The following is a 14,978-nucleotide window of genomic DNA, read 5'->3' on the forward strand; positions in this document are numbered from 1 at the left end:
ACAGTAACACTAACAGAAGGGCCAGGGCCGTGGAAAACATATTGCGCAAGCTCCGACTTCTAAGGATCATGGGAATTGTAGTCCTTCTTGTTGGAGGATGGGGGGGTGAAGTGAACGTGTAATTCCTGTTTTAAATATGGGAATAGCGCATAAAACAGTAATTAAAAATGTTTTTGAATTTGTCACTATTAAATTATTGAAAATGAAATTCAGTTGAGAATATAATATAATATTATGGCTTTTGTGATACTGTCCTATGCACTAAATCTTTGTTGTGGTTTCTGATGGTGGGACAAAATGTTTTCATAAGAAAGTTTATATTTTAATCGCATTATATTATTAAAGTAATATACACTATTGTTTAAGATAAAATACTTTTAAAATGTTCAAATGTTTATCTTTTAATAAATCAATATTAATATTGGGAAATAATTATATTTGATGCAGTGATTTCATCGTCATTCTCACCTATACCTTTATTTTCTGCAAAGCCTAAGACACAGGCACACAGACACACCCTGTTAATGAGGTGTGTTAGATCTCCATGGCTCTGCAGGGGCACTCCCACAGGCGGTGCTATATTCACGCCAGCCTCACACGTTTATCTGTGCTCAGATGCTGCTGTCAACTTAACTGGACTGCTGCCTATGTCTCTGCAAGGGTCCTCACATTCTATCAATGGTTGTCTTGAGGATAAGAAATGTGCACAAAAGGAAATATGCACTTATCTGCCTGTGCATTGTTGGCTTCATTATGTACAGATATCTCGGGTAAGTGCTCAGTATGATTGTTAAGCATGTTTTAGCTACTTTGAGGCTGCTTGTACCTAATGATGTACATTATTACAATGAATTAATGTCAATGCAATTCATAGCAATGCTGCAAGTATCTCTTTAGGGATATTGTGAAAGACAAAGTGATACTATACCATAAACTGTTACTTTGCTGTTGTTTCTTTTGCTTAAAAAAAACAATGAACAGCTTTAACGGCAGCACAGAGGATAAAGGATAAAAGGATAAAAAAAATGCTAATCTCATCTGTGAAAGTCTTGCCTTTAAATTCAGATATGTCCCTTTTGTGGTTGTGTTTGCCAACACAAGACATCTGCAAATTCCTATCAAGCATGTCATGTGGTCTATTCAAGCACAATGGTCAATGTGCTTTATTATGAGACAACATCTCTTCCAGCAGGCCAGCAGGGGGAAGGAGAATGACCAGGAAGGTGGGCCTGAGTGCCAACTCGTCCCAGTTCACACTGGAGGGGCAGCCCTTCCACATCCTCGGGGGATCCATCCACTATTTCCGTGTGCCCAGGGCCTACTGGAGGGACCGCCTGTTGAAAATGAAGGCCTGTGGCATCAACACTCTCACTACGTAGGAAAACTGCTACGTATTTGCTTTGTTTCTCAAGACTGGTCACTGGTTGAACGTTAACAGACAACAACCTGGATCTTTGCAGGTACGTGCCGTGGAGTCTGCACCAGCCAGAGAGAGGCGTTTTCAACTTCCACATGCAGCTGGATTTAGAGTAAGGAGTGACTCTTCCTGGACCTGAATACACTTGCGATTAATCACCACACAGTTTTCTGCTTATGGGAGTGTAGCCCATGTTCTCATTAAACCAAACATTCAACTTAATAATGTATATATTAAGAATGAAAACACCTTGCACCACCTCTCTAGCTGCTCTAACAATATTATTAGGGTGTGTTGGGAATACTCTCCTTATTCTTCTCATCATCTAAGCCCCAGTGCTCTGGGGAGAAGCTAGAGGCAGAGAGGTCCCACCTGACAACAAAGGCATCTCCCCAACAACAGCAACTTAGCAAGCAATTAACAGCACAGCGGTGACGCCTCAGTTGTTGCCAAGCACATTTCACACACCTCAAACAACAAGATATAGGATGCTCACTGGGGGTGTATAAACTTTGTGCAAAAGTAAAATGCTTATTGATTGCCTTCTCCATCTGGGTTTCAGAGCATATATCAATCTTGCTGCTGACTTGGGGTTGTGGGTGATTTTACGTCCAGGGCCCTACATTTCCTCTGAGCTGGACCTAGGAGGACTTCCAAGGTACTGCTAGTATTCTTTGCATATAACTACTTAAGGACAAATGTATACACCATTGCATACAGAAGTCCTGATGTTCTGTGTATATATGAAAGAAGGATATAGATTTAAACCCAAAGCACATCCGATGCTTTGTTCAACGAGCTCTGACTAGTTTATGTGCCTGAATAAATAAATTAGTCTGCGTGCAGTTTGTGGGTGAAAGAGTCAAATCTTGTTGTAAGGAAAGACTTGCCCAGTAAGTGAAGCTTTGTCCACTATCTTAGACGTACTATGCCTCCGTTGTTCTTGCAGCTCTGTGGCTTTAGTCATAACTAAGCATCTTGTTTTCTGTCTCTTGCAGCTGGCTCCTCAGCGATGGCAGCATGAGACTGAGGACGACTTATCCAGGCTTTACTCAGGCGGTCGACACTTTTTTTGACAAACTTATACCAAAAGTGGTTCCACTGCAGGTCACTGAAGCTGAAAACAAGTCTACTGTAGCTCCAGTTCATTTTATTTGTTAATGTTAAAAAATGTTTGTTTTTTAGTTCAAGAAAGGAGGTCCCATTATCGCTGTGCAGGTCGAAAACGAGTATGGATCCTTTGCGAAGGATGAAAGTTACATGCTTTTCATGAAAGAGGTGCTTAATTAAAATACCTACCATATCTTATAGCCACTAAATCCTCCACACTGGTCCTTTAACCCTACATTAAAACACAAATGTACACATTGAGGTTATTGATAGAATGGATCTGATCTAACTCTGTCATGACATTGTGTCTTATTTTGAAAGGCACTACAATCCAGAGGGATCAGTGAACTCCTGTTCACATCGGACAACCACAACACATTAAAGTCGGGAGGTGTGGAAGGAGGTACAGTATATTATTAATACACACACACACACACACACACACACACACACACAGTCCTATCCTCTTATCTTAAAGTCATCAGATCATTGAAGCTGCAGAAGCTGAATCAGAGAGACATCCAGGATCTGAATGCTATCCAGGTGTGTATTTTACCTTTTTCACATAATGTCTCTGTGTGTCACTGTAGATGTGTATGATTGTGTGTGTCTTTTCTGCACTATTTGTCAGCCTAACAGCCCCACCATGGTGATGGACTACTGGACTGGCTGGTACGATGTGTGGGGTGACCTCCACCATGTGCTTCCCCCAGAGGGTAAGATAGGTTCTCCCTGTTAATGGAGGCTTTTTAGATTAAAAAGGCACCTTTCTATCAATGCGATCCTGGGCCATCCCTGTACCTTTGTGTAGGGGTCCCAGGATTCCCTGGAAAATATATAATGCAAGTAATCCTTGATGTTAATGAGTTCTGAGGCTTTTTGATACTGTTCAAGCATTTTTGATACAAAATATGCAGATTTTCTTATATACTAGCATCAGACTGGAAAAACACATATTGGTAAAATCACAATATTGAATCTCAAGGCAATCTTTAGTGCTGTAAACAAATTCTTCACTTTCCATATTTTCCTACTGCTGTGCTTTTTGCATGAGGAACACCAGCTACATGCCAACAATGTAAATGAAAATGTAAATGTCAAAGTCAGGGTCAACCTTCTTTTGAATGAGTCAGAGTCAGGAGGTCAGCAAAAGGTCAAAAAGCTTTCTGTGACTTGACTTTAAAACTGTATTAAGATTTCTCAATTGCAGGGACCTTTATGTTTTTAAGGAGTAAATTTGTTTACAGTGAACATGTTGAACTTCTTGTCAGATATGGTGTCCACTGTGAGAGAAATTCTGAGGCGAGGCATGTCTGTCAACCTCTACATGTTCCATGGAGGCTCCAGTTTTGGCTTCATGAGTGGAGCACTCCAGGATCGTTCCTACAAAGCACTGGTCCCCAGCTATGGTTTGTCCCTCTGTGTCATGTGCTCTATTACAAACAAACCAGCGGTGTCTCTGATGCAAATTTACAAAGATTTTATGACAATGAATATGTTCCCAGTTGTTTACAGAATCAGCATTGACTTTAACACCCAGCAGGTGGCAGCACGTGATAATTAATCTATGTACCATTGCCCTGTTGTTCAGATTATGATGCGCCCTTGTCTGAAGCTGGGGAGTACACTCCAAAGTACCATCTCCTTAGGGACTTACTTTCTCGATACAACAGTAAGTTAAACACTAAGTTTAAATGTTATAATACATGCAGAGACCGACCCCTTTGCCTGATCTTGTATTTGACTCATCTTTACAGGAGGAGACAGTTTTCCTGACATGCCAGCGCTACATTACAGGGAGGCTTATGAACCAGCAATCATGTACCAGCACCTGTCCTTATGGGACGCTTTGAGCTTCACTGAGGGAGTATGTTTTATGTAAGATTATCTGATGCCTGTTTGTGTAATTAAAACAATTTAGCTTTTCAATCAAAGAAGTCGATTCATTTTCGTCAATTTCCTGCAGCCATTCAAGTCACTCAAACCCATAAACATGGAGAATCTACCTGTGAACAACAAGAATGGCCAGTCCTACGGATACACACTGTATGAGACCACCATCACCAGTGGAGGATTATTGAAGTCTGGAGACAATGTCCGAGACCGTGCCCTGGTGAGTGCTCATTGTGCGTGATGGCACAATCTCACTCACCCTGACATTATGCAGTATCGATGCAGTTGCCTTCTATTAACTAATTTATAATCCATAATATGTTTGTAGCTACTGAAAAACAACTTACAGGAAAATTGACATTTTAGGAAATATGTATTTTTGCTGCGAGTGGATAAAAAATGAGAAACTCACTTCAACTGTACACAAAATATGCCAATTTCTTGGCCAGGAGCAGTGACTTCCTGGAGACAACTTGTCAGTGTAAGCTATCAGATATAACATATGACATATAATGTGATTATTAGTGAGCATTAGAGGTGCAGATAGAACCGTTGGAACCAGGCTAGCTGTTTCCTCCTGTTTCTAGTCTTTATGGTAGGCATACTGTCTCCTGACTTTAACTTTATATTTAATGGACAGTTGTGAGAGTGGTATCCATCTTCTCATCTAACTCTCACCAAGAATGCAAATAAGTGTATTTCCCAAAATGTTGAACTATTTCTTTAAAATCATACAGTGATCAATGGTCGCTCTATGTTGTTGGTATGCCCACAGTACACATTTCTAAACATAAAGCTTACTAGGGGTGCAATTAATCAAAATATTATCAAAATCACAATATGGCCAAGTGCAATATAAAAATAGCAAAAGCAATATGCAAATCGCGAGAGCTGCAATGTTTTGATAAAGGTAAAATGTATGACAAAATATCTTTATAATGAAGTACTGTAGTGCTGCAGATATGCCCTGGTCTACAAATCTTCTCCAGATTTAAGAAAACATGTTTGTTTGGTACGGACCCCCAGGAATTTTACATTTCATGCATGATTTTAATAGATTCTTTTGTTAAAATTAAATTAAAAAAAATATGATTCACACACAAACACATGCTGTGAATCATATCGTAATCACAATATCTGTCAAAATAAGCACAATATGATGTTTTTACCATACTGTGCAGTCCTACAGCCCATGAAAGTTGTGTAAAGGTGGTGACCTTGGGGATGGTTGGCAAAACTACAGCCACCTCTGAGATATTTCATTCAAGTGAAGCAGAGTTTGTGTGTCATCTACTGTAATAGAATTTATATGACTGACTATATTTTTCTCTCTAGGTGTTTGTAGACAGAAGCTTCATTGGCCTTTTCAAGCGCCAAAGCCTGGAGCTGGCGGTTCCTGATGGTAAGGTATGGCATCAAGTTGGGCAATGAAGGCAAATGTACAGTAAATGTCATACATAGTTATTGGATGTGATGGATGCTCAGCTGTTGGCTGTTGCCAAAACTTGCAAGAGACATAAAAGCGATCAATCCCTACAGGGACAGCGTACCTTAAGTTTATTGGTGGAAAACTGTGGACGAGTTCACCAGGGAAGGGACCTTGACAAACAACATAAAGGTGATCGACAGACAATATGCAGTTCATTGCTGTGCCTGCTATTAAATCACTCAAGCACACAGTGGGTAGTGTACAAGCCAATTTTGATTTGTATTCTTGCAGGCCTCGTGGGAGACATTTTATTAAACAATATCCCCTTGCGGGATTTTACAATATACAGCCTGGATATGAAAGCCAGCTTCATTGATAGGTTGGTACGCTTTATTGAATCTAAAGCATTGCATATCACTTTCACTTTGCTGTAATAGTGTGTTTGAAGTGGATGCCTCATTTCAGTCTTTATCGGGCACCTTGGAAAACTCTCCCTGAAACTCCCAGCTTCCCTGGATTCTTCATGGGGCGGCTGTTTGCATACGGGTATCCGAGTGACACATTTGTGAAGCTGCCAGTAAGTCAATCGAAACATATAGTTGTTATGCTATGGTCATTTTTTGCATGTGTGTTTGTATGAGAAATAATTCATGCATTGCATGATATGATATTTTCTTTGGGTCCACAGGGCTGGGAGAAAGGCGTTGTATTTGTCAATGGGCTGAATCTGGGCCGCTACTGGTCAATTGGCCCCCAGCAGACTCTCTACCTCCCTGGTCCCTTTCTCAACAGTGGAATCAACCAGGTAAAGCATTTGTTAGAGGATTTTTTTAATGTGCTTATTTGCTCTGTTGCTGAGAGTTAGAAAGACAGCTCTAATGTCTGTCCACAAGGATATAAGAAATGTAGTTTATAGTAAAATGTCCTCCATTTATGTTGATTTCTTTTGGCTGGAGAAGAACTTGAGTTCTGCTTCAGGAACCTTTTTTGTAGCAGATTTTATTTGCCAAGAAGGCAGAATATTGTTTTAATGTCTGATCTGTAAAATAACGTGTCATTCTGTAATTAAATCAAATGTTTGACCAACTGTACTTTTTGTGTCTTGTAAACACATGTTGGTTGGGCACTTTGTGTGACGCAAAATACAAGAAAATCAATCAATCAATCTGCATGCTAAACTACTGTCAGCTTAGGCTTGCATTAAGACAGGACATGGTATAAACAGTTAGCCTGTCTGCTAACAAACACTGTCTAACAGAAACTCTAAAGCACATTAATTAACATATTATATGAAAACCACAGCGTGTTGTTAGACACTTTGGTTTCTGTACCAATCAGCTATCTGTTTCCCTGTTTCCATCTAAGCTAAGGTAACTGGCTGCTGGCTCTAGCTTCATTTGTAGTGTGTTTTAGTGTGTCTTCTTAACTCACTCTCAGTAAGAAAACGAATAAGCACATTTCTTTAAAGGTTTTTGTCCCCTTGCAATATAAAAGATTTTTACACAGTGAGTCAAGTCTCAATGTTCTAATATCTCTCTTCTTTGTCTCTCACTTTTTTCTCTTTATATGAATAAGGTCATTGTCTTTGAGGAGCAGGAGGGGGACTACAAGGTCCACTTTGAGGATACGCCTGATCTTGGCATGACAGCAGACATCCAATGATTGCCATCATCGCCTGCATGGGCATTGTTTTTTGTATAATAATTGGTCTTTTAACAAAGATTTACAAAGTGCTTGTTACATTTGTTCAAACTTTCAAATTCAGGGATATCAATGTTGTTAATACCATAGTCCTTGTCTAATTTAATACCTTCAAATATACAGAGATATACACACATCAATATGAAAAACAGAGAGAAGCATATTTGTATGGGAGCAGTTTATAGCTATGTACATACAGTACCTTTAGTTACAGTGATTCTTTACACATTACAGCAGAATTACCAAACATGTCCTCTTACCCATGGAGTCTCAGTTAAACAGTAATCATTTTTGTTTGTGGCAGTTATATTTCAAATTGTTGTTAGGTTTGTATTGCTTGTGAGAATATTCTGCAGAATGCTGTTACTTAAATGGACACATCTTAGCCTGTACAACAGAACAAAAAACAGGCTTATGGGACAATCTGAGCGGAGGCAGGGCTGATTCAAAGGAAACACAAGCCGCATTGTATCAACATCAGACACTTATCTTAAAGGCTTCAGATGCCTGTCACACTGATAACAGACCAAACTTTGAACATTCACAGAGTCTGAGAAACATTAGCATTTGTAAGCAGTGCCACTGCAGGTCAATGGGGTATGAAATCACCACTTGCAAGCCAGCCATCCATGGTGGGAATAATTAGATTGTGTAATACAGCCATTTGAAAGGATGCACATCCAATTTTGAGAGTAATGGCCTCATATCCCATTGACTCTCACAAGCAAAGCTTACGACTAACAAGTGAATGGTACCAGTTAGTCTGAAACAATAAATAATTCTGCTGAGAAACTGCCAGTTTACTCGGTGGGATCGTAATTAGCTTATGAAGAAGCCTGTGAAGTGGACAAGCCCCTGGGAATACTGAATCTTCTCTTAAATATGAGTATACCTCAGTATTGTTACAGCATATCAGGAATAAACAAGAGCTTAGAGTAAATGACTGCGAGAGAGGACGTTGCTGTTACACTGTAATAAATCATTGCTCTGTGTTTTTGAGTGCATGTGTGTCTGTGTGCTCCTCATGCGCAGTGTGACAGTTGAGCATGTGTGAATGTGTGTTGAGGAGTAACAGGACTCCTAATTAGTGCTGGGTTCAGGGTGCTATCTAAATAGCTCAGTGTTGTACAGTACAAGTGGGGAGGGCTCAGATCCCCTCAGTGCAGTCTGTCAGTCAGTGCTGACTCACTTCAGACAAGGACCCCTTTTATTCCTCTGTGCAGCCCTGTGCCGGACAGCCAGCTCGCTTCAGAACAAAAGGGCCCAATTTAATGCTAATTGGATGGTTGGCTGGTGTTGTCTGCGCTCAGAGGGCTCTTTATTGCTTGCTGTGCCATCTCTTCCTGCAGTTTAAGTTTCGCGTAACATCCTTTGTCTCAACTCCCCTTGGAGACCTCAGTGGACAAACTCCTTTTGGCGAATCCTACCAGCGTCTCGCATCAGCCTGTGCTCCGAGCAGAACAGGCCTGTTTGTTTTTGTGCAGTTGTGCTTTGATACTCTGGTCGGTTCACGCACATGGCCTGTGCTGCCTCTCGATTTGGACAGCTGTGCCTCCATTTCTAAGCTGTGGTGAAGTACAGCTACTGTGCTGTGTGAATGTTTTTGACCGTGGCTATTGCTTCAAGGAGCTCTGAGGTTGGTTTGAATCCAGATAGAATCCCATGGAGAACTGCCTCCCCTGGAATGACAACAATTTTAACACTTAAAAAGACAAGAAAACAAGGTACATGTTTGCAGTCTACAGCCACACTGTAGTTCCTAATGCTAACGTGTTAAGCATGTATAGTGTTAGTAAATAAGCATGTTATCATGCAACATTTGGGATACAGGTATTTCATCATAAAACAAAGTATTGGATTGACCTGATGAGGGTGCTAGAGAAAAAGTCAGTTATTACAACTCAACCTGAAGGTGACATGAATGTCTGTACTAAACATTCATGTCACCTTTCACTAAAAATCAAAAATGGATTTACAAATGTTAGCTTGCTGGAGGAAAAATCAAGGAATCACCAAAGTCATTAGGATTTGTGTGAACGAAGGGCTGTGCAAATTTTTTAATCCAGATATGCGAAGATATTTCTCCCTGTAAGTGAAAACGTTGACCTGCTGCTGACACTATATTATGTATGTATGTACCAATCCATCCAATACTTACAGAAATATTTCACTACAAAACAAAAATGTCATGGTGGTGCAAAATGAAAGGTCAGTGGTCACTAAAGTCCCCTGGGGACCATGAATATCTGTTTAGGATTATTCATAAAGTAGTTGTTGTCCAACGCAACCAACCAACCACACTGGCAACCTTAGAACCACAGGACTAGTGTGGTTGAAAATATGTGTGATAAAAAAGCAAGGCAAAAATATAGTAAAATAAAGTCCCCCTCCACTCAAAATTATTCATCTGCTGAAAGTGGAAAGTTTCTCTGGGCTCACTGAAAATCTGATTTTTAAGGGGCGGGGCCTACCAGCATGATTTTTGACATCACAGATAGTGTGAAAGCCGCCAGTGCACATACACTAAGAATGGACTTTACACTAAAGTAGGAGATATCTTGGGGATCTTTAAATTGTCATAACAAAATCTGCAGGAGACAATCCTATAAACATGTTATGTAAAGGTCAGACTATCTACAGATCTATTTCAAGTAAGGTCTGTATGTCATGGTCCATCCCCCCAAATATTCACTGTGTGGAAATGCCATTTTGAAATCTCTGCTATTACCTGTGTCAGATGAAGTATGTCATATCTCAACATTAGAGTCTGTAAATCCTTTCTTGCCCTCATTTACTAGCACAGGCTTCTCAGTCCGTGTGTGCCATACTAATACCTGCGGGTAAGAAGAAAGGGATGGAGATGAGCAGAAATACAGTCAATGTGATGAAACACTAAAACAGATATTTTGGCTCACAGTGCTGTGCAGTAGAAATGTACTACATCATACTAGCTACACAATGTCTAGAGGCAGAATGTAGGATATATTTTAAATGAGCTGTATGCATAAAGAATCAGCAGTAAGCTGACAGTTCACTGACTTTATGAACAAATTGTTACGACAGCCAAAGACAGCCAAAGACCTTGAGACTCCTCTCACACTAGCAGCATTTACCGAAGTAGCTTGTTTTATTGCCAATTCACAGAGTTTGCACAACATGCAGAGAGCCTCCTTTCGATACCTTAGTGCAGTTAGCAGCTTTAGGCTCCAAGTCACTGAGAGTGACCAGCTCCTTTAATAAACTGCTCTCCTGGTAACCTCCCTTCACCCCACGCAACTTGAAATAAGCCTGAGGTTTAGACAGAATGAGGCGTAGGTTCACTGCAAACCCAGCCATGTCGATGGCAAAGGGCCGGTGTGGGTCGAATACAGTCTTCCAGCCGTACACCTTGCCCAAGGTGTTTACTTTAGGGGACTCGTACCGTAGGCCACCCACAAAGGCCACGGGCCACACTGACACCTTTTTGGTGGAACGCATCTGGTAGTTGAAAACAGAGACAGACATACAAGTCACTCATGTGAGTCATAAATTCCATGAAGCCAAAAATGTAGATTTAGCTAAAGACACACAGGAGAACTAAGGAGTCTGTGAAAGCATGAGGAGGAGGAGACATTGCGTAGGAGTAATTCAGCTCTATGCCATGTTTTACTTTCCTTACCTCCTCAAACAGCTCCAGACTATACGTGTTGTCATCATCTGCAAAGTAGACAATCCCAGGCTGACTGCTGTTTACACTGAAGGTTTCCCGAAGCCACCTCAGGGCCAGGTTCCGCTGTATAGTACCCCGAGGTATTCGGGGGTCCCTAGTATCCCCCCGTACCTTATAGTTCCTAGGCGTCTCCACATTGAGGTGAGTGTAGTTGAGTCCTGTCTCCAGGAGGAGGCGGCTGACCAGAGTGGTCCTCCTCTGGGAGTCCTCCACCAGGATCCAGTGCAGGTTGGCCACGTGCAGCAAGGTGTTGGCCAGACGCGTCAGCTCTGCCTTCTGCACCGGCCGGCTGTAGGTGGGAGTGATGACGTGGATGGTGGGCAGGATGTCAGACCAGGGCGGAGGCCGGCTGTAGACATACTCAGTGCGCACCACCTCCACGATGTCCCGGTTCTGAAGTGAGCAGGACTCCTTGAAAGCAAAAGTGTTTCTGGAGTTGGAGCGACCATCACGTCTGTCATCTAGCCAGGAAGGAAAATGATTACAGTGTTGATGGGACCTTGTGCTAGATGAGACAGTGTGGACTAAACGGCTAAACTGTTATTGTGTAAGTAAACACAGTCTTTGCATTACACTTGATCAACATGTGACATTTTTCCCTGAGGTTAGAACACTCTGACACAGAAGCATGCCATAAGTAACACAAGCACTTTAGTTAAATATTGTTATGATAAATATGGATGAATGGAAAAATTTTCACAATCTGAAAACATCAGCGCAGACTTGAGTAGCTTCACCCTTACCCTTTCGAGTAGCGAGCAGAGGAGTGATGGTGCTCTGGTGCCAGACAGTGATGAGCAGTGTCCAAGGCAACACGATCAACACAATGGCAACGATGTCTCGTCTTTTCGGCATCTCCAGGGTCAGACCTGAGTCATGTCCCTACCTGCATGGGATATATAGCGCATGATCTGATATGGTTAAAGGACCACAGAGCTGATTTTAGAGCTCGCTGAAGGGAACAAACAGAATGTTTCTTATGGAAATTTTGTTTTAAATGTTGCTGGAGTTACATCTTTTTAATTAGTTTATTATTATATCCTATCATATCCAATTACTGTTATAGCTTTTTACTAATTTATTAAATCACATAAAATACATTTTAAGACATTTTTTAAATTTATTATTTATATATTAAGGGAACGGATTCCAATTTAGTAATTCTTCTAGAGTGCTGTATAATTACGTTTAAAAATGATTTCTGTTGTTTTTGCCGTCAGAAAGACCGATATGTACGGGTGGAGAAATTCTAAGTGTCTTTCACCAGACTCCATTTAGAGTTATCATTTCTAAAAGAAACATTAACTGCTTTTAGAGTTATATTTAGCATACTGTCTTTAGCTGAGCTGGTTGACTGAGTTTCCCAATCTGATGGCCCACCACTCAATGTAAAATGCATTTTGAAGTCCATAGATGGTAGCTCTCTGTTCAACATCAGCATACTGTAGCTGCAAGGCACAAACTACATGGAAGGAGGCATTGTGTTAAAAAGCAGTCTCAGCCTGCTGAAACTGTTGCACAACAGAAAATAGGTCAGAAAATGCTCCAAGCTTTCTTTTTGTCTCATTTGAAAGCATACTGGTGTACTACAGAGAGCAGCTAATAATTTAACGCTAGAGTGTTGCTGAAAGGGTCAAGCCCTTTCGTGCATTTAAACAGACAAAGGGGTTATGGATTCACCCTTTTGTTTATTAAGTCTATCTATATGTTCTTTATAATTATAAACCGTAGATTTTCAGATAGAATTTATTTGCCTCAGTGGCAGAGATGGCCAGGACTTCTTTTCTAATTTCCTCTGTTCCACTGATAACACAAACTAAAAACCACCTCAGTTTTTACTTGCTGTCTTTATAATTTTAATATAATGTCAATATCTACAGTACTAATTCCATCTTTACCCGAATGTTGTTAAGCTACCATTAACTCAACACCTCCTCCAAGAATCTTCACATTAAAAGTCTTGCAGCCTTGCCTTTACAGGTAGGCTTTTAGTGTGAAAAAATATCAGAAAATGTTGAGTTAACAATAGCTTAACATTGATCAGAAGTATGACAAAGAAAAAACAACTGAATAATGAGTATGAAAACAATTCTGTGTAGTGAGAATGACATGTACTATTAGAGTGTACATTATACTTTTACCATGCAAGATGTTGAAGTGGGCTACAATTAAAGCCTGATTTAAACTTTATACGTCAAATCGTCACTGTGAGTAGAGTGTGGGAACGGCCTCGTACGCTCCGCCGTAACCTGACGTGCACCTCGTCAAAAATTTAACCAGACGACTATGACAGGTCCGCTTTGTGTGTGTGTGCATTATCTGAGAATGGGAGGCAACTCGTGCAAAACCCAGATGAGTTAATAATGCAGTTTGAAAATCCCTATTTAAAAGTACAAACACACAAACAGTGTGGGACGCTGCCTTGCTGCATGACATGCTCGTGTCGGTCCCCTCGTATTCCCTTGTCCAGGCAGGGGTAGGACGAAATGAGGAAAACACAAGACAGATTGAGAAGAGCGATGAGGGAAAGTTTCAGTTTCAGTCAAAACTCAAAACAGTGGCATAGAAACCCCACCACCAACTAGATTCTTGGCGGTGTTATTTGCAGAGCAATGCAGACACACCAGCACACAGGTATAAATGCTCACAACGACAAAGGGCACTTGCATAGGCTCGACACAGAGCCGATATACAACTATAAATCAGCCTTAATTGCACCTTCCTTAAAGTCTTTATACGTGGGCTGGCCACGCCCCCGGCTATTATTTGAGATGATATGAGAATTTACAGTATGTCACAAATAGACAGGTCTGGCTCAGGAGGTAGACAGTGTCGCCCATTGATTACAGGGTTGGCAGTTCCATTGCCGGCTCCGGCAATTCGTACATCACAAGTGTTTTTGAGCAAGACACTGAACCCCCAAACTCTCCCTATAGTTTGACCACTACATTGCATGTTAGCTTACTGCCATCAATGTGTGTGTGATCAATGGGAGCGGTTTGGATAAAAAAAACAACAACATATTATCTTACCTATGTTTATAGCCAACACACATGGTTGCTTCAAGAACTGATACTGGAGGCTCTGTACAAAGAGGCCTGGAGAAAAGGAAAGTGTGTTTATCAATGTTTCAGTCAAGTTGATTATCCCTGCAGAGAGAAAACACACGCAGGATTAGAGTTTGTTTTGACAGCCTGTCATGTATCTCAGGATAGCTAAGCAGATATGTAATAACATTTTGTGTTAATAAAATCTGTTAAATGTGTCCTCATGGTCATGTGACCTCCCTGTTGCTCGACATGCTTATGTCTTTGATTGAGGCTACTTAGAATAGCCCAAAGTGTGAACACTAATCATTCTATGATTGGGTCCCTGTGGACATGCAGAATATGTAGAGCAAATGTTTTATATTCAATGTGGAAGCATAAACAACAGTTTCATCTGCATCATTTGTGTGCTTTTGGTATGACTCATTTCCAAAGGTCATTCGTGTTTCAGGCAATTTACAGCCAGTTTTTACCTGGTTCAGCTGCTATTTATTCCATCAGAGCTTTTACGTTGATGAAAAGGAAATGCGGATAGTAGACAAATCTCACAATGTACATGAGTGTTTATGTTCCCCTCATGGACAACCCCTCTCATCCTCTCTACACTGAGCTGAGGCAGCTCAGGAGCACTTTCAGCTACAGGCCTTTTGCACTATTTATATTTAATTTCCA

The 14,978-nt window shown here is 40.8% G+C and overlaps 2 protein-coding genes across 5 annotated transcripts in view; one reads left to right on the plus strand and one right to left on the minus strand.

Annotated features, from left to right (window-relative positions):
• Positions 1–678: 678 nt before the first annotated feature.
• LOC118331613 (beta-galactosidase-1-like protein 2) lies at positions 679–7,560 on the plus strand. Its single transcript, XM_035666657.1, has 19 exons — positions 679–770; positions 1,190–1,375; positions 1,461–1,529; positions 1,980–2,075; positions 2,416–2,524; positions 2,603–2,695; positions 2,849–2,930; positions 3,006–3,070; positions 3,159–3,243; positions 3,799–3,936; positions 4,119–4,199; positions 4,285–4,394; positions 4,494–4,640; positions 5,756–5,827; positions 5,960–6,038; positions 6,141–6,228; positions 6,315–6,426; positions 6,538–6,654; positions 7,425–7,560. The coding sequence occupies exons 1-19, from the start codon at positions 679–681 to the stop codon at positions 7,509–7,511; spliced, it is 1,908 nt and encodes a 635-aa protein (XP_035522550.1). The 3' UTR covers positions 7,512–7,560.
• A 206-nt stretch (positions 7,561–7,766) lies between these two features.
• Positions 7,767–14,978, minus strand: part of LOC118331614 (galactosylgalactosylxylosylprotein 3-beta-glucuronosyltransferase 1) — a 23,821-nt gene continuing 16,609 nt past the window's right edge. Inside the window, exons 3-8 of one of the 4 annotated variants that reach the window (XM_035666661.1) lie at positions 14,292–14,357; positions 12,003–12,145; positions 11,209–11,720; positions 10,731–11,027; positions 10,279–10,384; positions 7,767–9,229 (exon numbers count right to left, since the gene is read on the minus strand). In XM_035666661.1, coding sequence (XP_035522554.1) covers positions 10,298–10,384; positions 10,731–11,027; positions 11,209–11,720; positions 12,003–12,114 — 1,008 coding nt within the window. In that variant the 5' untranslated portion in view covers positions 12,115–12,145; positions 14,292–14,357 and the 3' untranslated portion in view covers positions 7,767–9,229; positions 10,279–10,297. Of the gene's footprint in view, positions 9,230–10,278; positions 10,385–10,730; positions 11,028–11,208; positions 11,721–12,002; positions 12,146–14,291; positions 14,973–14,978 lie in introns of those variants that run through there. The other 3 variants (XM_035666660.1, XM_035666658.1, XM_035666662.1) reach the window with 3 other exon arrangements.

Source organism: Morone saxatilis, unplaced genomic scaffold (assembly GCF_004916995.1).
Source record: "Morone saxatilis isolate NCDOM2014 unplaced genomic scaffold, NCSU_SB_2.0 Contig20, whole genome shotgun sequence".
Lineage (NCBI taxonomy): Eukaryota > Metazoa > Chordata > Actinopteri > Moronidae > Morone > Morone saxatilis.